Source organism: Mus caroli, unplaced genomic scaffold, assembly GCF_978045245.1.
Source record: "Mus caroli unplaced genomic scaffold, Mus_caroli_1 scaffold_11, whole genome shotgun sequence".
In the NCBI taxonomy this organism is placed as follows: domain Eukaryota; kingdom Metazoa; phylum Chordata; class Mammalia; order Rodentia; family Muridae; genus Mus; species Mus caroli.
In genome coordinates, this window is record NW_028227266.1 from 74,255,527 (window position 1) to 74,278,579 (window position 23,053).

At 45.5% G+C, this 23,053-nt stretch overlaps 1 protein-coding gene across 4 annotated transcripts in view; it reads right to left on the minus strand.

The window, feature by feature from the left end:
- Positions 1-23,053, minus strand: part of Tmod2 (tropomodulin 2) — a 46,418-nt gene that overhangs the window by 13,408 nt on the left and 9,957 nt on the right. For 3 of the 4 annotated variants that reach the window (XM_021172055.3, XM_085844797.1, XM_085844795.1), the window contains exons 2-7: positions 18,460-18,652; positions 16,162-16,318; positions 13,703-13,825; positions 9,142-9,228; positions 7,324-7,454; positions 3,117-3,224 (exon numbers count right to left, since the gene is read on the minus strand). In XM_021172055.3, coding sequence (XP_021027714.1) covers positions 3,117-3,224; positions 7,324-7,454; positions 9,142-9,228; positions 13,703-13,825; positions 16,162-16,318; positions 18,460-18,585 — 732 coding nt within the window. In that variant the 5' untranslated portion in view covers positions 18,586-18,652. Of the gene's footprint in view, positions 1-3,116; positions 3,225-7,323; positions 7,455-9,141; positions 9,229-13,702; positions 13,826-16,161; positions 16,319-18,459; positions 18,653-20,026; positions 20,364-23,053 lie in introns of those variants that run through there. The other variant, XM_085844796.1, reaches the window with a different exon arrangement.

Genomic DNA, 23,053 nt, shown 5'->3' on the forward strand with positions numbered 1-23,053 from the left:
TGAATAGTTGAGATTGGCAGCCACTTTAATTAAAGTCATAAAGACAATAAGTGGGAGAATGAAAAACAAATTGCTAATACTGATTGCTTCTAGGGAGTAGCCCTAAACTATCTTAATTTATCTTCATGGCAGTTAAGACAGGAAGAAGGAAGAGAAGGAATTCCACAGGAGACTAGGCAGGTTTCTCAACCTCTTCATGGCTAAGATCTGGGCCTGGTGACTTCTTTGCCGTGGGTGTCCTGTGAGCAGCCTCTCAGGATTCTGAGACCTTACAAATACCAGTAACACACCTCCTCATCATAACTCCAAACATCTCCAGCCACTGCCAGGGAGCCCTGGGAGGAAAAGTGCTCCCGAGCTGAGAATCACTGGGGCAGAATGAAAATCCTGTGTGTTGACAGGTGTTAGAACCGAAAGCACAGGGACATAGGCTGATGGAATGGCACACGATGCAATTCAAGGTACATTTATTCAATAGTTGTTCTTCATTGCTGTCTGTTAGTTTTGAGACAAAGATTCTCTGTGTAGCCCTGGCTATGCTGGAACTATCTGTAGACTAGGCTGGCCTTGAACTCAGATATTCCCCTGCCTCTGTTTCCCAAGTGATGGGATTAGAGACATAGGCCACCATGCTCTGTTTAACACTTGATCTTAAAATTAAATGCACCCATGTTAATCAGAGCATGGGATGGGAGTACAGCAAGCCTTTCCTTATTGGACACACCAAGCTTTGGCCTTAACTTTCCGTCCCAGAATAAAGAAACTTCAGAGCAATTAGTTCCTTATAAAAACTTGCACAACCTCCTGGCAGTCAGGCAAGATCGTGCCGCTTTATCTTAAACTTCAGAAGAGAAAACACTTTTTCTCAAACGGAACGAAATGGAGCCCATGCAGCCAAACACAACTTGGAGTTATTACACCCAAGTTCACTTCGGTTCAGCAAATATCTGAGCATCTATTCCATGTGCTGGGATAGTAGTGTCAGAAAAACACAGAGGTGGTTCCCTCCATGCTATAGAAATGATTAGAGTAGAAATACATGTCTCAAGATTTGCTTTCTGTACTCAAAACTGTAATCTCCTGGGGCTAGAAAGATGGCTCAGCAGTTCAGAGCACATGCTGTTACTGGAGAAGAGCCAAGTTCAACTCCCAGCACCCACCTCAGGTAGCTCACAACCACCTTTAACTCCAGCTCCAGGAGTCCACATACCCTCTTCTGGGCTTCAAGGATGCTGAACTCACACACACACACACACACACACACACACACACACACTTAAATTAAAAATTAAAACAATTCTTTTAAATCTAATAAACAGAACCCAACATACATGGTAGCCACAAGAAATGTAGCTACTAAGCCTTAGTAAACCAGCTAGTGGGTTGGAGAGATGGCTCCAGCTAGTGGGTTGGAGAGTAGTTAAGAGCACTGACTGCTCTTCTAGAGGTCCTGAGTTCAATTCCCAGAAACCACATGGTGGCTCACAACCATCTGTAATGGAATCCGATGCCCTCTTCTGGGGTGTCTGAAGACAGAGACAGCGTACTCACATACATAAAATAAATAAGTAATTCTTAAAAAAAAAAAAAAGGAAGAAAACCAGGTACTTTGAACTGATGATCTATAAATATAAAACACCCCACAGGTTTCAAAGATGGAATATGAATAAAAGAATGTAGAATACCTCATTACAGTTCTAAGTTATATCTACACGCCCAAGACATATCTACATACACTTTTATTTTTTAGACTTTATTTTTATTTTATGCATATGGGTGTTTTGCCTGAAAGTATATCTGTGCTTCATGTATGTGACCTCATACAAGGACGAGGTACCAAGGATGCCGGAAGAGAGCATCAGATTCCCTGGAGCCGGAGTTATAAGCAATTGCGAGTTGTCTGAAGTGGGTCCTTTGAATCATCTCAGGTCCTCTGGAAAAGCTGCAAGCACTCTTAACCGCCAAACTATCTCTCCAGCCCAAGACTGTTACTTTAAATCGAAACACTGTGTCAGGACCTTTGTTTTTCTAGTTTGAGAGCCAGTGGCTGGTGTTGTAAACTCTCAGGTTGATTCCCAGGAGACCCTATCAACAACAGGGGGGCTGTGTGTGTAAATTAAGTGTAATGGAACCAGAAAGACCTGGTGGTGATTCTTGGCTCTGTCATTACTTGCCACGCCTGGGATAATCTAACCTCCTATGTTATTGCGGGAACTAACAACAGCACATGTTTGGAGCACTAAGGGATGACTGGGTGAGGTAAGCATTCAAAGCTTGGCGCTCAGAACTGTAGTCACCGAGTCCCTAGAAGAGTGGCTTATAATAAATATAATATAAATAAGCGAAGCAGACAAGAGGAAGCGGTGATGGCTACGGTGGTGACAGTATTTACTTAGGCTAAGTAGCTTCCTGGTTTGGATAGATTACCCCCAATGCATAAAAGGACAACGGTTTGGTTATTATTTTTCTTTCCATACTCGAATTAACTGAATGTCAAATGGAATGCTTCACTATTTTTGGTTGTTTAAAGTATGCTCGGCTTATTAATGCACATATAGATTAAGATAAAACACACTCTGACGTTTTTATATGTGCCAAGTTCAAGTAAGCTTGGGGGAGGCATCATAATATCTAATGACCGTTACAGAAAGTTACTGTAGGAGGGAAAGTTGCAGAATGGTTTTTCTCAACACAGAAGAAACTCTAAATATTTATTTAGTTAAATGCCAAGACGCCTGTCTTGTTTGGAAAGTACAGCGCTGACAAGAATCCACTTAAACCAATGCGTCTGCAGTGTAGGTTCTTAGCCTGTGCCTCAGGACCGTAAATTTGTTAGATTAAGTTGACCAGATCTAAGACTTTCAATTGATAAAATAAATGACCGAGGAATGGTGATTTCATGCCTGAAATTTCAGCACTAGGCAAGCTGAGGCAAGAGGATTACTGGGAATTCAAGATTAGTCCAAGATCCATGGTGAGTTCAAAATGCAGGCTATACAGCAAGACCCCTATCTCAAAACAACAGAAAGCTAATCTTAAACAATAAGGAAAAAACTAAAAATAAAGAGTTGCCAGGGAATTAAATGATGTCATATCGTGTTTCAAGTCTCACTTACAAGGGCCACAGGGTCATTGCTGCGGGTTGCAGCCAGGCTGAACTTCTTCACATGGGTGTTGGTCTCCAGAGACTTTGCAAATTCCTTCAGGGTTGGAATTGGAATGTTCTAAGCACAGAAAACAGGGTTAGTTAGAAACCATTCACACTGCGCTCCCACTCACCCTCAGTTGTTTTCAGTTTTGATTGGACCCAAGGTCTCAATGTCCTAAGCACGCGCTCTGCTACTGAGCTCCACCATCAGCAAGCCCCCTGCAACTTTCGACTATCACCTGTATTTAGATGGCTGATTACACATCTTCTTTAAAAAAAAAAAAATTATTTTAGTCCATGTGTGATAACTAAGCTATTCTGAGAGAACAGCGCCTCCTAGTGCCCAATAAGGGAATGTAACTCAAAAGATTTTCCTTTTCCCCCCTCTGTCCTATATCCTAGGGCAGGCTAACAATCATCGTCTCTCACACACATACCCTTCGGATATGCTTTTCTCCTTGGCCCGAAAATACCTGTTGCCTTCTTCTCCACCTCTGAAGAGCCGCCTGAATTATTTCCTCTTTGGTTTATGAGTTCTCCTAGGCAGCTTCACATTTTTCCTTTCCTACAATTCCATCACCACTCGGGGCTAACCACCTATGCTGCCAACATGTGGTCAGTGTTTGTCTCTTACTATAACATCCTCAGCGAACACTGGATGGATCTTAACTGGGTCTCCTGGAACCCAGGCCGGCTTCAATCTGGCCTCAATTTCACCAGGTTGCCAAAGCTCCCTTGAACTCACAGTGATCCCCTGCTTCCACCTCTACAAAGCGAGGTCTCTTGCACACGGCCGCATGGAAGTGCCATGCTGGGAGCGGGTCCTTTGGACTCAAGGTATGAGCTAATACACGTGTTTGTATTCCTTTCTTTTTATGTTTAGATTTGTTAATTGTATCTTATGAGTGTCTTCCAGGCTTGGGTATATATGCGGACTCTTTCTTACAAATCACATACACAAATCACCTGTCACTGTAGAGGTAAGCAGCAAGCAGCCAAGGACAGCACTGGGCATGAGCCTGGCTGCACGATGGCTAAGCTGATTGACCACAGCAACTGAATCTCCTCAATTCTCACTGATGAGCAAGTGAGATCATGAATTTCCAGCAGCCAATGATGTAACACAGAATGCACACTCAATAAAAATCATATAATCGGGGCTGGAGAGATGGCTCCTCAGTGAACAGTACTTTGTGACTCTTGCAGAGGACCTGAGTTCAGTTACCAGCATCCAAGCTGGGTAGCTCACAACTGCCTGTAATTCCAGCTCCAGGATCCACTATGGTCCTTGACCTCCCCAGGCAACTTCACTCATGCGCATGTACTCACATACGACACCTATATACATAGTTAAAAACAGGAGGGTTCAGGTCGGGGTGAGGGATGGAGAGAAAGAGTAAGGGGAGAGATAACTGGAACTGGGGGTAATGTGGAAATTGTTAACAGTGGAAACTGTTACAGTGGAAACTTCCTAGAACCTATGAGGGTGACGGTGATGGCTTGTATATGCTTGGCTCAGGGAGTGGCACTATTAGACGGTGTGGCCTTGTTGGAGTAGGTGTGGCCTTGCTGGAGTAGGTGTGCCACTGGGAATGGGCTTTAAGACCCTCATCTTAGCTGCCTGGAAGCCAGTATTCTGTTAGCAGACTTCAGATGAAGATGTAGAATTCTCAGCTCCTCCTGCACCATGCCTGCCTGGATGCTGCCATGTTCCCCCCTTGATGATAATGGACTGAACCTCTGAACCTGTAAGCCAGCCCCAACTAAATGTGTTTTTCTAAGAGTTGCCTTGGTCATGGTTCACAGCAGTAAAACCCTAACTAAGATAGTGACCCTAGCAAGGACTCACAGTAATGGAGGATACCGAGCCTGAACCAGCCATCTGTAACTAGGCAAGGCTTGCAGTGGTGAGATTGGGACACCAATTCAGCCACAAACCTTCGACCTGTTACAACCTGTCCTGCCTGAAAGATGTGCTGGGGCAATGGTGGCTCAGAGCTTGTGGGAGTGGCCAACTAATGGCTGGTTTAACTTGAGGCCCACACCAGGTGAGGGAGCCTGTGCTCAAAACTGCCTGGATAGCCACGAACTGGAAGCTGGATGGCCCAGATCTAGGGTAGAACCAAACATGACTGGCAAGAAAAATAAAAAGCCAGTGAAATGATTTCTAATGATATTCTGTTGTACTCACAGATCACAGCTCAACCTTTATCAGAGAGACAAGAGGCTTTCTCTGGCAGCTGATGGGGGCAGATGCAGATACAGGGACCCACAGCCAAACATTAGGCAGAGCTTGGGAGACCCCAAGGAAAGAGAGGAAAGACTGTAGGAGCCAGAGGGGTCCATGGCACCAGGAGAACACGGCCTACAGAATCAACTAAGCAGGGCTGCATGAGAATCTGCGTCAGGCCCTCTGCATATATGCTGTGGTTGTTTAGCTTGAGATTTTTGTGAGATTCCTAACAGTTGAGGGGGGGTCTCTCTGGCTCTTTTTGCCTGCTTGCTGGACCCTTTCCCTCCTCCTGGGTTGCCTCATCCAGCCTTGACATGAGTGTTGTGCCTAGTCTTGGTGTGCATCTTGTTATGTCGGGTTCAGTTGATAACCCTGGAGGAGCGCTCTTTTCTGAAGGGAAATAGAAAAGCAGTAGATCTGGGAGGAGCAAAGGGAAGGGAGCCTGCAGTCAGGATGTACTGTTTGAGAGGAGAATAAATAAAAAGAAAGAACAACTCACTAGAGATAATATGAAATGCTAGGGATGTGGTCAATAGGAGCCAACCAAACAAACCTATACCTAATCTGTAGGAGGTAGAGGCTGGAGGATGGAGAATTTGAAATCAGCCCTGTTGACATATTGAGTCTGAAGAGTTTAAAAGCCAGTCTTGGCAACACAGTGAAACCTTGTCTCAAACTAGCCAACCAAGTCATCAACCAGCCAACTAAAGAGAATGAATAAAGGAGGCCCCAGGCAATCCATATGTGTTCACGCTCCTCTTGTCTGCTTCTCTTCCTTCAACAGCTCCATGTCAGAAGGTTGGTCCATGAGCAAAGCTGTGTGAGGTTTGTGAGACCCTGGGAGAAAGCTCCAAGTAAACAAGACAAGAGTCTTGCAATCTCTGGTCCTTCATAGCATGGGTTGTTCTTTCAATGTGTTTCCGTGCCTCTCCCAGGTGTACTGGCTAGGGGTGAGTCTACTTCACATCATTCATTATGACTGGCTATTGTTATTTATGTGTAGGCTTCTATAGAAACAAATGTGTCTTTGCCACATGCTTCTTGTCCTTGTGACTCTATACGTCACTCAGGTGACTCTTCTTAACCCTCAGAGTATAAACTGTCGGATGCTCCGAATAAAGTTGCCTACTGTGTGAGACTTCAGTCTACCTTATTTTAGGCTCCGACTGCTAACTAGAGTGGCAACAGCAAGACTTATCATTAAAAAGAACAAAGTGGGAATGACAGTCTTGACTTCAGACACCAGGTCGTGGAAAATAACTGTGTGTGTTGTTGAGGGGCACACATGTAGTATGGGTGCCCTGAGAGGCCAGAAGTGTTGGGTCCCCTGGATCTGGATCTGGTTGTGAGGCACTTGATATGGGTGCAGGGAACTGAACTTGGGTACTTTGCAAGAAAAGCAATTACTTCTAACCACTGAGCCTTTGGCTTCTTGACTGTTTTCACTCCGGGGTCACTATCTTTGGGGAAAGCCAGATGTGGTTGTGTGAGAACACTCAAACAGCCCCGAAGAGTGACCCATGTGGTGGGAAAGTGAGGTCTCTTGCTCACAGATGCACGGGGCTGCCATCTTTGGATACCTTAGCCTTGATTGGCAGCTTTTCACTTGAGAGCCTGTGCCAACTACCCTCTAAGTTACTCTGACATTCTGACACTTGAAACTGTGTGAGGGGGCTGGGGATACAGCTAGGAGGTAGAGTGCTATAACACACACACACACACACACACACACACACACACACACACACACACACACAGAGAAGGAAAGTTGATTTGTTTGGCCTGAGTTCTATGAATCATTTCAAAAACTTCTAGAAATCACGCTTCTTATACACCCATTTCTTTTGACTGGATTAGTCTGTCTGAAATCAGTGACTTGAAAGGACCACAAGCCACTGTAAAAGCAGGCAGTCAGTGATGTCCAGCTCTGGAAGGGACAAACCTTAATGTTGTTGAGGTTGACCTCCTGCAGGCTGGGGTCGTTGGCCTTCATCTGCTGCAGGCTTGCTTCCACATTTGTGGGGTTCGGTGGCTCCTCAAATACTGGCTTGGCCTTTTCACCTTTCACGACATCTAAAACACAAGTTTTAGTTTATAAAAGAAAGTGCAAGAGGTCCTCTATCAAACTAGAGCTGGCTTCCCTGGAAAGCACCATTCTTTCATGTAGAGTCCAACACTGGTTCCAATATGAACCACAGTGGTGCCGCTCTGAATCAGTCTGGAAGGCAGATGCTTTTCAGCCACTATGAGGCTTCTCATCCACTGGCAGTTACAGTTGTACCGGTTGGACTTTCCCACACTATCAGCACCAGACCATAGGCTCTGAGCTGCAAAGATGGCCACCACGATGAGCCTCTTCATTTCCTAAATCCTTTTTTAAAATGTTATGTGATGCTAACACTTAAACTCAGGACCCGCTCAAAGCATTTGTTCTAGTACTGATCTATGCTTCTATCCCCAGCTCCCAAATATTAATATCGCTCTGGCTTCCTGATCGTGGCCCTCCTCCAATTTCCATTTTGCATCTCTAGCTTTGATAAAGGTATGGAAAGACCAAGGAATGGAAAAGAAGAATGAAAGGCACCTTAGAAACAATTACTAGGGGGCTGGAACATAGCTCAGCAGTTAAGAACACTTGCTATATTTTGTAGAGACCCTCGTGGTATCTTACAAACATTAATCAGTCCAGTTCCAGGGATCTGAAACTCTCTTCTGGTTTCTTTGGATATCGGATATGCACGTGGTAAACATATATACATGTGAAAAAAAAACCCCACTTCCATAATATACATAAATAAACAAGTAAAGAAATACATAACTTAAGCTAGATATAGCAGTATATGCCTGCACTACCAGGATCTAGAAGACCGAGTCAGGAGGATCATGAGTTTGAGGCCAACCTGGGCTACACAATGGATTTCAGGCCTGTCTCAAAACAAACAAAACCCAAATAGCAACAATAAAACTACACACACTAATTTACCAGAAAATATATGGAGTGCATGCAACATACAAAGGATTAATATTCTAATGTACAGAGAGCCCTTACACATCAGCAATACACTTAAAATCTCAGCACTCAAGAAGCTGAGAGAGGAGGATTCTGGGAGACAGGAGTTTGGGGCCATCCTAAGCTAAGTAGCAAGCTCTCTTCTTAACAACTAACCACGTAAATAGGAAGCTACCGAGATGGAGTAGTATCTCTGAAGTCTCCATGAGAGAGAATAATAAATGGTTTATCCAGAAGCCAGGATCTGTGTCCACTTAGATCTCACAGTGCAAACAAAGACCAACTGGTTACTCTGAATAAGTTCTTTTGGAAAAGATCTTTCTACATATGCCCAGAATATTCCTGACATCCAGGAGGTATTTAGCGATTGCTTGATGAAGAAGACAGGAGGCTGCAGCCTGTCCATGCCCGGCTTTCTGGGGGAAGTAGGTATGTAGAGTCCAATGACCAGCGTCCATAATCAAGACAAAAAGACACTGGGGTACAAAAGGGAATGGAGCCAAGCTTCCCTCATTGATAAAATATCCTTTGGAACAGAAAACTTTATTTGCATTTGAGCTGACTGCACAAACTTATCAGGAATACTTTTTTTTTTCCCACTAGAAGACCTGCCACAAATGTGTGTTCTGTGGTTCTGCGTGTTCTGAGCAACCACACTAGGAGAAGCTGATGCTAGGCACTGTGCCTGGCTGAACATGCACCAGCCCGGCCTTGGCACTTCCCATGCTCCCAGACCCCTCATCAACTTACTCCTCACAGGCCCCTTTCGACCTTCACCGTTGGTTGTCTCTTCATCAAACTTCGGATTGTTGAGCAAATTGTGGACTCCGAGGACAGCTGAAAGACACCACAGGTAACAATAACCAGCAGGAAGTTTTGAAGAATTAGGATGGCTACACTGTGAGTTTGCAAATAGAAGAACAATTCTTAAAAAAAAAGAAGCTAAAAATAAATAAATAAATAAATAAATAAATAAATAAATAAATAAGTCTGTCCAGGTCCCCTTTCCAGCCGAAGTGTGTGGTATATATGCACAGCATTCAATAACTTATGCTAAAAATCCTCCCAAGACTGTCGGTAGCTTTACAGGCCTCTGTGTGGTTGAATGGGCAGCATCATTAGGAGCTAAGAAACAACTGTGCAGCCATATCTTCTAACCACTGAAACACTGCTAGGTCCTTGTGCTGGTTAGTCTTAACTAAGCTAGGCTCACCTGGAAAGAGTCTTAATGAGGAATTCTCTAGATTACACTGTGTGAGTGTGTGTGTGTGTGTGTTATGTCTGTGTGGCAGGCATGTGTCTGTGATGTGTGTGTGTTGATTAGTATCGATGCAGAAAGATGCAGCCCATTTTGAGCGGCACCACTTCATGCACTGGGCCCTGAAGTGCGCAAGTGTGAAGGAAACCAGCTGCACAGAAGCAGCAGCATCTGTGTGTTTCTCTCTCTCTGCTGTTGGCTGTGGCTGTGATGTGGCAGCGTAAGCTGAATAAACCCTTCCCTCCCCTGAATTGCTATTGTTCATGGTGTCTTATCATAGCAAAAGAAATGAAGCTAGAACAGTGCCCTAGTTAAGTAGACTCAACATTCAGCTCTTGGTTTGTTTTGTTGCTGTTATTCTGTTTCAGGGTCTCGCCTTATTACTGGATAGTCTGGAACTCACTCGTAGGCTAGGCTGACCTCAAACTCAGTGTGATCCTCCTGCCTCTGCTCCCAAATGCTGTGACTATGAGTAGGCGCCACCATACCCACCTCTGCTTACTTTTCTTATTTGTAAAATTTTAAAAAGGTGGAATTCAATCTAAGGATTTTGTTTTGTTTAAAGTCTCACTATGTAACTCTGTCTAGCCTGGAGCTCTCATCATGTAGACCAGGCTGGCCTTAGACCTACAGTAATCCTCCTGCTTCCTTCTGCCTCCTGAGTGTTAAGATTAACACTGTACCAGAAAGTCTTATGGAGTCTACAAATTTTAAAGATCTAATGTGATAGATTATTGTGTTGTTTTTTCCTCCTCAGAGGTAAGAAAGATTGTGATCCTTTTTCAGTAGAAAAAGGAGTTGTCCTTTCTTTCCCTTTGGGAAAGAAGAGAAGGGCTATCAGGCACAAAAGGCCGGCTGAGTATATCAAGGTCTTAGTGCCCGATGTTACATGGGACCAGCACCAAGAGGCACACATGCCGGAAGCAACACTATGGGTGGTCCTGCGTAGGTTGAAACAGATTTCCCTGATCATAAAATTACAGGTGAGAGGCACAGGCCCCTAAGAGCCTGATTGGATCTACTGTAAGCTACATTTTAGAAGGGAGGCAACCAGCAAAGACGGGTCAGTGGTTAAGCCTGTAAGAACAGGAGTTAGTCCAGGCAGTGGTGGTTCACACCTTTAATTCCAGCATTTAGGAGGCAGAGGCAGGTGAATCTTTGAGTTCGAGGCCAGCCTGGTCTACAGAGTGAGTTCCAGGTCAGCCAAGGCTGCATGGCTACACGGCTACATGGAGAAAAAAGGAACAGGAGTTAGAGGTAGGTGTGTGACTTGTACTTGAGAAGCAAAAAGATTCCAAGAGGCCAGTTTGGGGCTATACTGACAGTTCGAGAGTTCAAGGCCAACCTCGTCAGTGTACTACCACAGTGAGGCTCTGGGGCTATAGCAAAGTGGTAGAGTGCCTGTCTAGCATGCCTAAAGCCGTGGGTTCAACTCCTTGCACTGGAAACAGAATAACAACAATAATCATGGAGTGAAGGAGGGGAAATGTGGAGCACATTGAGTTTGAACCCTGACCTCCACATCCTAACTGTATGATTTGTGAAGCCATTGAATGCCCACGGACTCTGCCTCCTCGTTAATCCCAACCGACTGTGAACTTGATTAGTGGCTCCAGTGAAGCATAGGCAGGGCTTTCTGTGAGCGTGTTTCCTCAGAGCATTCACTAAGGGGGAGGAAGCCTTGCTCTGAATGTGCCTGGCACTACCGCACGATGGGAAGAAAGGAGAAAAAGAAGGGCGACTGTGGCACCTTTGAATTGCTTGTCTTTCTGCTCACTACCTTCCATACCAGCACAGACAATGCTCCTCAGGGCTCCCTCAGTTGCTGTGAGCCTTTCTGCTTACAGGTTATTCCTAGTCATCTAGAAAGATCCACCCTAGAGAGGAAGCTGCTTGGTTTTCATCCCCACTGAAGGCTTTCCACTGAGTCCTTAGGGAGTGTCTGTTCAGCCGAGTAAGGAGAACAAAGGCAGTTCTATTTGTTTTATCTCCCTGGATTTATTACATGGATCCCAGGGTCAAGTATCTCCAGAATAATTGCTTTTTCTTCATTCTCCTTTCTCAGGTGTTTTCTGGGAATCAAAGTCCCACCCTGCATTCCTCCTTTGGGCAATTCCAGTAAAACCTGTGAGACAACCCATGGGAAAAGCAGTAACCATGGAGGGATCTCTCCATAGTAACCACAGGGCCATGATGCCCAGTTACTGTGAAACGCCGTCCTCATGAGCTGAGTCAGATGCTACAGAGACCTCTGACAGATATCATCAGAGACGGATGAAGATGTATGGAAATGGCAGACATATCTGAATAAAGCAGGGCAGGTATTCCCACAAGGAGATAGATGCTATGTACATCTTCCAGGGGAATAAGAATCAGAGTTCTGGGGCTGGGAAGCAGCTAAATATTGATAAACTACTTCCCTAGGAAGCTCAAGGGCCTGGGTTAGAATCCCAGGACTTAAGCAAGAAACAGATGCACGTTGGGTGTGGAGGTGAACATCTGTGATCCCAGTGCTGGGGGGTGGGGTGGAGGCAGGCGGGGCTTGGGGCTCAGCCAGAAAAGGCACTTGCCACTCCACAATGCAAGATGGATGGTCTGAGTTCGATCCTCAGAACCCGTCTAAAGGGTGAAGGAGGGAGCCAGCTCCATAAAGCCGTCCTCTGAACTTACTTCACATACATCCTGAAGTCAGCCAGGACGCCCGAGCTTCCTCCCTCCTTGGGGGATTAAGACCACCAACTACCACGCCAACTCTTGTTCTAGGTTTTTAAGTCAGGGTCTTGCCATGTAGAAAGCTACTCTAAAGCTGTCTATACTGCTCACCCATCCACATCACAGACTTTTTTTTTCCTAATGAGAAAGGACTTAATTTAGGGGAAAAGCTTGCCTTTCACTTCTTTTGGATTATTTGAACTTTTATAACTACATTGTAGTTTGGATGATAATGGTCATCACTGATTCGTACGTTTGAATACTTGGTCCTGAGCTGGTGGAACTGTTTGGGAAGGACTAGGTGGTGTGGCCTTGTCAGAGGAGGTGTGTCACTGGGGTAGGCTTTGTAGTTTTAAAAGACTCATTCCCAGTGTGTGTTCTCTCTGCCTCCTGCTTTTGGATCAAGATGCAAGTACTCAGCGGTTCCCATTGCCATGTCTTTGCTTCACCACCATGGACTCTAACCCCCTGAAACCATAGGTTCAATGAAACACTTTCGTTTCTAAGTCACCTCTGTCATGGTGTTTTGTCACAGCAGCAGAAAAGCAACTAATCCAGTCCTGTTGTCACTGTCATGTTTCAGTTTGTTAAGGAAACTCGAAGGCAAGCTGACCTCCTGGCTCAAATCAGCTTGTAATGGCAACTGTAAGGGAGACCAAGCACTCCAAGGAAATGTGACCTTGGAAGCCAGGCAGTGGTGGTGCACGCCTTTAACCCCAGCTCTCATGTGGCAGCGTTTAAGGCTAGCATGGTCTACAGAGTGAGTTCTAGGACAGCCAGGGCTACCCAGAGAAAGCTGGCCTCAAAAAACAAAAACCAACTAACAAACAAAAAGAAATGTGACCATAAATGTGTGACACCCAGAAGTGTGTTTTAACGTGGAAGCTCTCGGAAAGCATATGGGGATATCACTTCATTCATTTTTTAATTTCGAATTCTGTTTTCTTTTTTGAGACAAAGTCTCAATTCTGTAGCCCCGGCTGGGCTCCAACTCACAATAATCCTCCTGCCTCAGCCTTTAGAGTGCTAGTCCTACCATTTCAGGAATGAGTTACCACACCTAGCTTGCAATTTACTCCTTTTAAGTTCTCAATAACATTTCCCATCAGCTCTCTTCAGTTTTGCACAGGAGTCTTGTAGGATGGGAATCATCTGAACAGGAGAATGGGCTAAAACATGGCTTGCTCAACCATAGGCTCCAGTCTGATAGGTACGATAGGGCTGCTGTTACCCTGGGCACGCAGTACTCAATAGCTACCAGCAGCTCATAGGTTTGCACCAGGTCAGAGAGTACATGCCTGGGGATCTCATAGGGGTCATGGGCCAGCCCTGAGAACTGACCTGCAAGGTCGTAGAGTTCAGTATCTGAGGCGCTGGCCAAGGCTTCCTCCAGTTCTGGGTCCAGGGTCACTTTCTCTTCTTTACGAGTTTCTACAGGCTTTTCCTTGGGGATAAAGACTCTCCCTTGAAATCAGAAGAAAACGAAAGACGACTGAGCTACTGCCTTACGTGTAAGGCGGGCAGACTAAACAGAAGATGCAACGCTGGCATTAAGACACACGTCATTGAGCTGTTTCCTGTTATTTGATGGGGCTAAACTAGTACGAAAAGGAAGGAATCCTGCCTTTACCACACAGAACTCCCCTGAGCTCACTTTAGTAGTTGAGCATCTTCCTAATGGTGATAGTTAATATCATCAACTTGGCAGGATCTAGAAAAGACAAATCTCCAGGCATGAGGGAGTTTCTAGACTGAGTTAATTGGAAAGACTCTAACATCTGTGGACAGCTCCAAACTGTGGGCAGCTCCAATCTGTGGGCAGCTCCAAACTGTGGGCAGCTCCAATCTGTGGGCAGCTCCAAACTGTGGGCAGCTCCAAACTGTGGGCAGCTCCAAACTGTGGGCAGCTCCAAACTGTGGGCAGCTCCAATCTGTGGGCAGCTCTAATCTGTGGGCAGCTCCAATCTGTGGGCTGGGGTCTAGGACTGAATGAAAAGGAGAGTGCACCGAGTACCAGGGTCCATCTGATTCCTGCCTGCGGATGCAGAGTGAACCTCTGCTGTAGGCTTCTGCTGTCCTGAAGGCATGGCACATAGGACTGTTCTCTTGAACTGTGACTCCAGACAGACCCATCCCTCCTTGAATTGCTTCAGTCAGGTACTTGGTCACGGCAGGGAGGGACCCACTGGCCATCTTCTAAGGTGACTGTGTGCACCTTTTACACTCAGCTAGTTCCTGCCTTCACCACAAGCTTCCCGTAGGTCAACTGGGTTTAGTTTGCCTTAGACACTCCTCAACTCAGGAAGAAATGACAAAATCTCCTCCTTTATTATTCTGTCATTATTGAATACATACCATTTTGGGAATTTTATTGAAGATTTTTTACATTATACCTCATGCTTGTCACAATTTGGTTAAGTCCTACAGCTACTGTGTTACCATAGAAACAGCTTGTGTTGCCATAGAAACAGCTTGTATTCCACAGTAACCTGAGGCTGTTAACCTGACTCATCACTGATCAGCTCTGCTTTCTTAATTTCCTTCTCAGTGGCGAGTGACCCGTCACGTCACGTGCACAGCACAGAAGGAATGGCAAGGATAACACCTGCCAAGCGCCCCCTTTCCCTCACCACTGAGTAGAGGCCCAAAGACCACCTCACTGGAGCTCAGAGGAAGGAGCACCTCCATCCTGTCATTCAGCTCCACCCAGTTTCTTAGGCTGATACAGATATCACACAACCACCAAAGTAAACCAGCGAAACGATGAACACAGTCACAGGGCTATGAAAGCAAGGCCCAGGGGTCATTCAGATAGGGCACTCTATGGTAGGAAAGGTGATGACAGAGAGGGGTCAGGGAAATCCAAGGCCCAGCATTTAGCTGAGAGTCTCTTGATTTAAAAAAAAAAAAAGTGTGTGTGTGTGGGGGAGTATAGGTCAGAGAGCAGAGTTGGACAAGTCTGGGAAAATGAACAAAGACACAGGCTGGGGCTTAGCAAGGAAAGGAGAGATGCAGGCAGGAGGCTGTGGAAGCTACACCCATGCTGAGGCTGCAGCAAGGGTTTAGGAAATTATGCAGGCAGCACGCCTGAAGTGTCAGCATTGGGGGGGGGGTCTGGGATGACGTGAATTAGGAGCCTATTTAGGCGACACAGTGATGGGGGCAGGAGAGGGATGGGGGAGGAAGGGATGAGGAGGAGGAGAGGGAAAAAAAAGAGAGGAGGGGACAGCATAGGGTCCTGGCATGGACCTGCTCCTCACAGCCTTCCCAGTCACACCCCTGTGTTCCTTCTACTGGATGACAAGCCATCCTCTTGAGGTCCAGGGTCTGCCATAGAGTTCTGCAGGGGAGGTTCTCGGTGAACGTAAGATGAATGAATGGCACACTTTCCATAATAGCTCTAGAGCTGGGGGATGGGGCTCTAACCACTCGGGACAGAATAGGAGGCCTTGCCTAGACTCCTCTAGTTGATGTACCAAAAGGTTTTTCTCTTTTAAACGAATGAACTTCAATTTTGAGACTAGCTTCAGGTTCATATCAAGTTGAGCAGAAAATTCTCATGTACCATGCCCTCCCCAACCCTCCCCGCTAATATCCCATGAACCCATGAAGACCCATCGTTACCACCATGAGCTGTAATTGACCTTAGCGTTCACTCTGGGTGTTGGACACAACGGTGTTGTAAAGTACCGTGTGTAGTTCATAGGTTTACTTCCTGTTCCCGGATCAGCTCCTTGGACGGATGCCCCACAATGTGTGAAGGGCATTCTGTCCCAGGACATTGAGTCTGTGGGCCTTACCTTTCTTTTCTCCTGTGAAGGGTACAAAGTCCTCCCTGTCCTTCTGTTCCAAAGCCTCTTTCTCCAGATACGTGAGCAGGTGTTCCCGGTCAAACGGGCCAGTGGCTGCTTTCTGGGTCTGGTCTTTCTGTCGGAATCCAGCAGGTAGCATTGCACTCTGACAAGACAGATATGATGAAGGGAAGATGTTGACTAGACCGAGTGTGTTGTTTCTTTACTCGATTGTACTGACTGAAAGTGGGAGAGCAGGGGGCACCTACACCCGCTGACAGCTCTGGGGACATGCATGTTCTAACCTCCTTTGCTAAGGAAGGGAACCCAATCAGCTCTAGGGGCAACAGCGACAAAAGTATCAGCTTTGGACTTTCTGCAGCTGCCTTCTCTCTCTCTTTCTGGATCAAGTTTCACCATGTAGCCCTGTCTGTATGTTCTGGAACTCACTATGTAGACCAGGCTTGCCTTGATCTCTCAAAAATATGCCTTTCTCTACCTCCCAAGTATTGGGATTAAATGCAACACTATGCCTGGTTGTATTTTAGATTTTTAAGTCAAGGTCTCCCTTTGCAGCCCATGCTGCCTTAGAACTCCCTATTTTGCCCAGGTTCGACCCAAACTCATAATCTTCTTCCCCCACCCAAGTGATGGCGTTATGCTCATCTGCTCTGATTAAGCCCCAACATTCCATATATATATATATATTATATATAATTTGTACTTAAGTTAAAAAATAAACTAAATATCCAAAGTATCTGGTACAGCAAAATGCCATATAAATAATTTTATTTGCTTACATCTCTAGAGTTAAATCACTATTTTGGATGCCTCCAACTTTAAGTTTAAGATAACGTTATTAGGGCTGAAGAAGATATTTGCAAATGAAATGCTTTAGAGCTACTCAGCTTTTCAAGAACTGACAAAAATATTAGAAATTGATATTATGATGATGATCATCTATACATTGTCATAGAATTTCAAATTCTTTGTATATTTGAATAAAATTATACCAGTTGTGGTAGTACATACAATCTCTGTACTTTACAGGTGAAGGTAAAATGATTGAAATTTCAAGGTTCTCCTTGCATACATAATGAGCTTGAAGCCAGTCTCTCCTATGTGAGACCCTGTCTCAAAAAAAACAAAACAAAACAAAAAAACCCCAAACAACAACAAAACAAAAATAAACCAGAAAGAGAAAAAAATGCTATAAAACCAGGCATGGTGTTGCATGCTTGTAGTCAACACCTAAGAGGCCAACTTGGGCTACATAATAAGTTCCAGGCCAGCCTTAGCTACACAGTGTGACTCCATCTTAAAAAGAATGGGCTGGTTATAGTGTTACATATATTTAATCCCAGAAATTGGGAGGCAGAGGCAGGTGGATGTCTATGAGTTTGAGACTACCGTAGGCTACATAGTGAGTTTCAGGCCAAACAAGACTATATAGTGAGATCTGCCTTTAAAAAAAAAAAAAAAAAAAGTCTAACCAGTGTGGTGTCTCATGCCTGCTATTCCGACACTTGGGAGGTAAAGACCAGAGGGATTCAAGGTCATCCTCACCTATGTAGTGAGCTTGCAGCCCATCAAGGCTAAAAGACCCTGTGTCAATAAACCCAAACAACAGTCTGAGGCTATGGCTTAGTTGGCAGAGTGCTTGCCTCACACACAGAAGCCCCTGGGTTAAATCCCTAACATGCTGAAACGTCTGTAATCCCAGCACCTGGGAGGAGGAGGCCAGAAGATCAGAAGTGTGGGTCATCCTCAGCTACACGATGAGTTCCAGGCCAGCCTGGAGTACACGAGACCCTGTCTCAAAAAATAAAACCAAAAGAAACTCTACACTTCACAAGTGTTTGCAACAGCACCTCAGACATTTACCAGTGTGGGATTTTGTGTGGGTCACTCTGGCTAGTGTGCCTTCTATTTATAAAACCGAGTTAATGCCATTTCCCCAAGGACTCTCGGGCCCAGCAAGGGATCTGACACTTGGAAAATACTTAGTAAGATTTGTTCTCTTTGCTCCCCCAAGCCGCAGGCTAAATCAGACTGTTCCTTCCCAGTGGAAAGCACTTTTGCGCATCTACAGTGAACCAGTTTTTGAGAAACACACTTGACTTTTCTCACTGCAGTGGCCCTTGGGCTCACTGTGAACTTGTAAAAATGGCTCAGCAGCAATGGAGAAGAACGCAGAACTGTGCAGTGGGGCTGTGGGGAGGTCAGCAACCACCGAAGGAGAGAGCCGCCCGCCCCCTTTCTCCTGTGCGCTCATTAAGCACCCCACTCCAGTCCTACGCCACAAACCTCGGGATCTAGGTCATCTAGAACATTTTCCAACTGTTTCAGTTCCTCTTCTGAGAGTTTGCCAAGAAGCTCGTCTTCGTCGATGTTCTTGTATTTCTCCAGCCCTTTTTGAAAGGGGAGCGCCATGGTTTCCAGGATACACCTTTCTCACACACCTTCGAGCGGGCCAGCTTCCTGAGACTTCACACTACCACTGACAAAGAGAAACACCGTCATCTCCTTACTGTACACTGAAAAAAATTAGTAACAGACTGTGCCAGGCTCGCAATGGAATCTACTGCACAGACAATTGACCCGAAAGGCAGCATTACCCTAATTTCCAGAGCCGACCATAGCTTGCAGGATTTTCACACAGAGCACATTATCCCAACCATTTCCCTGAGTAGAGCAGCCCTGTAAGGAAGACTGCAAGATGCCATCACTGGGTTTTACAGACCGAGACTGAGACGATGGTGACCAGAGACTTTGCTACTGGCTTCTGGTTCCCAGGGTAGTGAGTGCTTTTCCATTCTACTACAATGGAAGTAGCTTTCCCCTCCTAGCTTTCCACTGAGAACAGTGAAGAACAATGACCAATTGTATGGCAGTTGTAAGCAGCACACTTGTGCCCTTTCAGGGTAGAGAGCGCTGTGGAGAACACAGAATGGGACTCATTCAGGAAAGAGTTTAGAGGCTCTGGGTGAGAACACATTGTCCCTTAAGTCCACACAATGAAACCAAGAGACATTCTAAAGCTCTGGTCACACAGTTACTCTCTCTTGTCTTCTTTTCTTATCTTCCATTTTTAATGATGTCGTTGAGAGTATTTTAATAGTTTTTTTAAAATTCACTTGAAAGTTCCTACCTTTAAATAATGACCTTCATCACACCTATCCACTACCACCTCCCTCCAATGCCTTCTAGTGCCCCACCCTGTCTCCCTCCCAGATTCACATCCTTTTTATTTAGGTTGCTATCATCTCTGCAATTATTCTTCCTAATTGCTCTTTCTTTATACTGCTAAGACATTCTCTTCCAGTCTTCCACTCCTCTGAAATGCCTCCTTCTTGAACTTTCATAGCCAATGCAAGTTTTTCTCAGCCCCTGGCAGAAAATTCTACAGATCTTCCTTAGCAAGACAACTCAGAGTTCTATGTTCAGTCAGCTCTTCCAGGGCAGTAAGGGTTTGTCATATACCTGCTATTACCAAGTACAATTCTAGCAAAGTTCCCTCTAGGAAGGTCAGAGTGTAGTGAGACAGACACACAGACCGCAACAATGCCGTGCCGTAAGTGTTACAATAATGTCTGAAGTTGGCTGAAAATTGTTGGATAAGGGAAGGGGAAGGTTTGAGAGTCATCCGAAAAAGAGACTGTCATCGAGCTTTGAAGGAAGAGGTCCTAAGGAGGACATACTTGTGCAAGAGTCACCTAGATAGAGCAGGGCATACATAGAAACACGGGGTAGGAAAGTACACCATGAGTTGGTGGAATGGGTTGGGGTGGCTAGGGGGAGGAGGATTGGTTGACTGGGAGAAATGGGATATTGGTGAAAGCTATGTACTATGCCTAGGGGACCTGGATCTTACCAACTGAGCTATCTCTCTAGCTCTAAATTAACGACCTCTCACAGGGAAGTATTCTGAGTATTGTCTGGGTGGTCCCAATTTACTCCAAAGTATTCAGGTGATAGAAGAGAAAGCCAAGTGGTCATGGCTGGAACAGAAGGTCAGAACATCATGATCTGGAGCTCCGAAGATGCAGGAAGGGCCAGGAGAAGAGGAACGTGAGGACTCTGGAAGTTGAAATAAGTTAGGACTGTCCCCCTACAGCCTTTAGAGAGGCATAAGGTCTCTCGGACACCAACAAACTTCTCTTTAACTTCTGAAGGGATGACACATTCATACTGTTTTAAGCAACTGAATTTGTTCTTTGTCATGACAGCATGAACTAATATACTCCCTCCCAAATGTTCTCATCTCCAGGGTAACTGTTCTAGAATCCTTGGTTTGTCCTTCATTTCTGCTGGCCACTCTGCGCTGCGCCTCAGGAGTACTATGCGATTCAGACTGCCCTTTCTGCCTTCTGTTTGACCAACAGGAGGCACCAGCGGCAAAGAGGAGGACACAGTGGGGGTGGGGAGAGGTTGTTTCAGAAGACCATGTCTCCCAAGGCCACCCTCTTGCTGGCTTCAGGCCTCGGGGTGGTAAAGGGTCTCTGTGATGACTCTTGCCAGATTTCTGCCTTGTTGATTCTCTAAAGCTCCCTAAATCTTTGTAAATAGCCTCTTTATTGAAATCTCCTCAAGTTATTCGGTCTGAGCCCACCCTCTGTTTCTTGTCGGGAAGTTGGCAGATGTGGCACCCTGGCTTGGAATGTCCACTTCTCTTTGTGCACTGCCTCTGAGGCCTGGCTAAGATCCCAAGCTCTGCAGGACCACAGGATTGAGGGAGGGAGGCTGTGGGCCACTGAGCCCAACCACACAGGCAGCTCTGGGCTCTCTGTCATCACTCTTCTCTGTCTTTCTTCAAGTTTCTCTCCCTCTGCCTTAAATACTGGTATCCTTCAGGGTCTCACCTTAGGAGTTACATACTTTTGAGTGGCCTCTCACTGCCCCAAGGATGAAGTTCAAATTCTCACTCTGGCCTCGGTAGTTTTGTCTTCAAGGTCACCCAGGGTGTTTACTTGCCTTGAAGTTTTAATTATTATCTACATTCTGCTAACTTTAAAGTCTCTATCTGTATTCTAGGTTTTGTCCCTAAGGACCAGATCTGAGTTATCTGACCAAAATCTTCCCTTGGCTACCTCAGACCCTGAAAATACACCAGAAAAGCCTTCACGTGCCCTTTCCTCCTCTAGAATCTCAAGAAGTTGTTTCCGAAGCCAGGGTGTCATCCTGGCCATTTCCCCTTCCTCTCGCTTCCAGGCATCACTTGGAAATCCCATCCTTACAGAATGATCAGGAGCTGCATCTCCATCTCCATCCATGCCCAGACCCAGCCCTTCACCTTCTGATCATTCTACACACAGTGCTCAAAGGGATCTTTTTTGAAATCTCCTAGTGGCTTCCTGTTGCCCTGAGGATGAAGTCACTCTGGCCTCTGCAGTTCTACCTCCTCCTGCACGGCTTCCCTAATGTCCTCCTGGATCCAGCCTCCTGGACCATTTCCAATCCCTGGAACAGAAATGCATGTTCCCTCTGCTCAGAACCCCTCCTCACATCCCACCCCTGGCTGACTCTGCCAGACTCATCTTCCAGTGTCAATGTGAGCTTTATTTCTTCCATCAGATCAGACCCTGAGTCAAAATCTGGGTTACTTGCTGGGCCCCCTTGACTACAACTTGGCTTCAGCACAGTTATTTGCTAATTTCTGGGAGGGTGGAGATGATATAACAATCTATATAAGATCTTGGCTCCCAGTACAGACCTTGACCCACAGTAGACATCCAATAAATATTGATGTCAAATGAAGGAAATGAGCTCATACTAGTGAGGTGGACATGGGTCCAGAGATCTTTCCCCTCACCCTACCCCTCCATGGAGCCTGCTGGGATCATCTAAGCACACAGGACTCGCTTCTCTCCCCAGATCTGCTTTGTTCAAGCTGCCCATTTAACATCCATCACTCGCTACCTTTCATGATTGTTACTATAGTGTTATCTCTCCAGATACCACAACCTCCCAAGATGCAGGGGCCACACTGTTATTCTCAGTGATTCCAGATTTCTAAAGTTCAGGCTTGCATATTCATTCAACAAACGTCTACGGAAGGCCCACCTTCTCCAAACGCTGCTGGGACTCAGTAGCGGACCAAACAGATTGTACTGGGTGCTAACTGTAATCCACAAGGGAAAGAAGACCAAGCAATGACAGTCACAATTAAACCACCAACAGTGTCCATCAACGCAAACTTCATAGACTATAGCAAGGTGCCAGGGGGGCTCAGAGCCAAAGGGGAAAGGAGAATTCTATCTGTTTAGAGCACAGAACTGATCTGAAGGTTCAAAGAGAACCTTGAATTACTAGTGAATAGTTGGTTTGGTTTTGTTTGAACCAAGCTCTTTGCATTATAGCCTAAGTTAGCCTGGAATTCATTGTGTAGCCTCAAACTTATAGCAATTCTTCTAGAACTGGCTTCAAACTTACAGCAATTCTTCCTCAGTCTGGGTTGTTAACTACAGGTACACACAACCAAACCTGGCTACATTATTATTATTATTATTATTATTATTATTATTATTATTTTATCATCATCATCATTATTATTTTTAATCATTTTTGGGACAGAGGCAGGAGGACTGATAGAAGTTTGAGGCCAGCCTGGTCTAATACAGTAAAAGTCCCATCTCAAAACCAAACTAAACTCTTAAACACAGGTATGCTGTAGAGAAGAATATTCGCTCCTAACGTCAAATCTCTGATTTCCCAGTGCTTGGCTGGCCTGCTGTAGCCACGAAGTCCCTGCTGGGCTCACATCTGTTTCCCCTCCCCGGAGTGATGAGACAGTGGAAAGTTTGCAAAGTCCTCCCGCAGCCTCTCCTCCAGCCGGTGTCTATCCCATAGCAAACATTCAACATGCAACAGGATCCTAAATCACACCCTGGGATGGAGCACG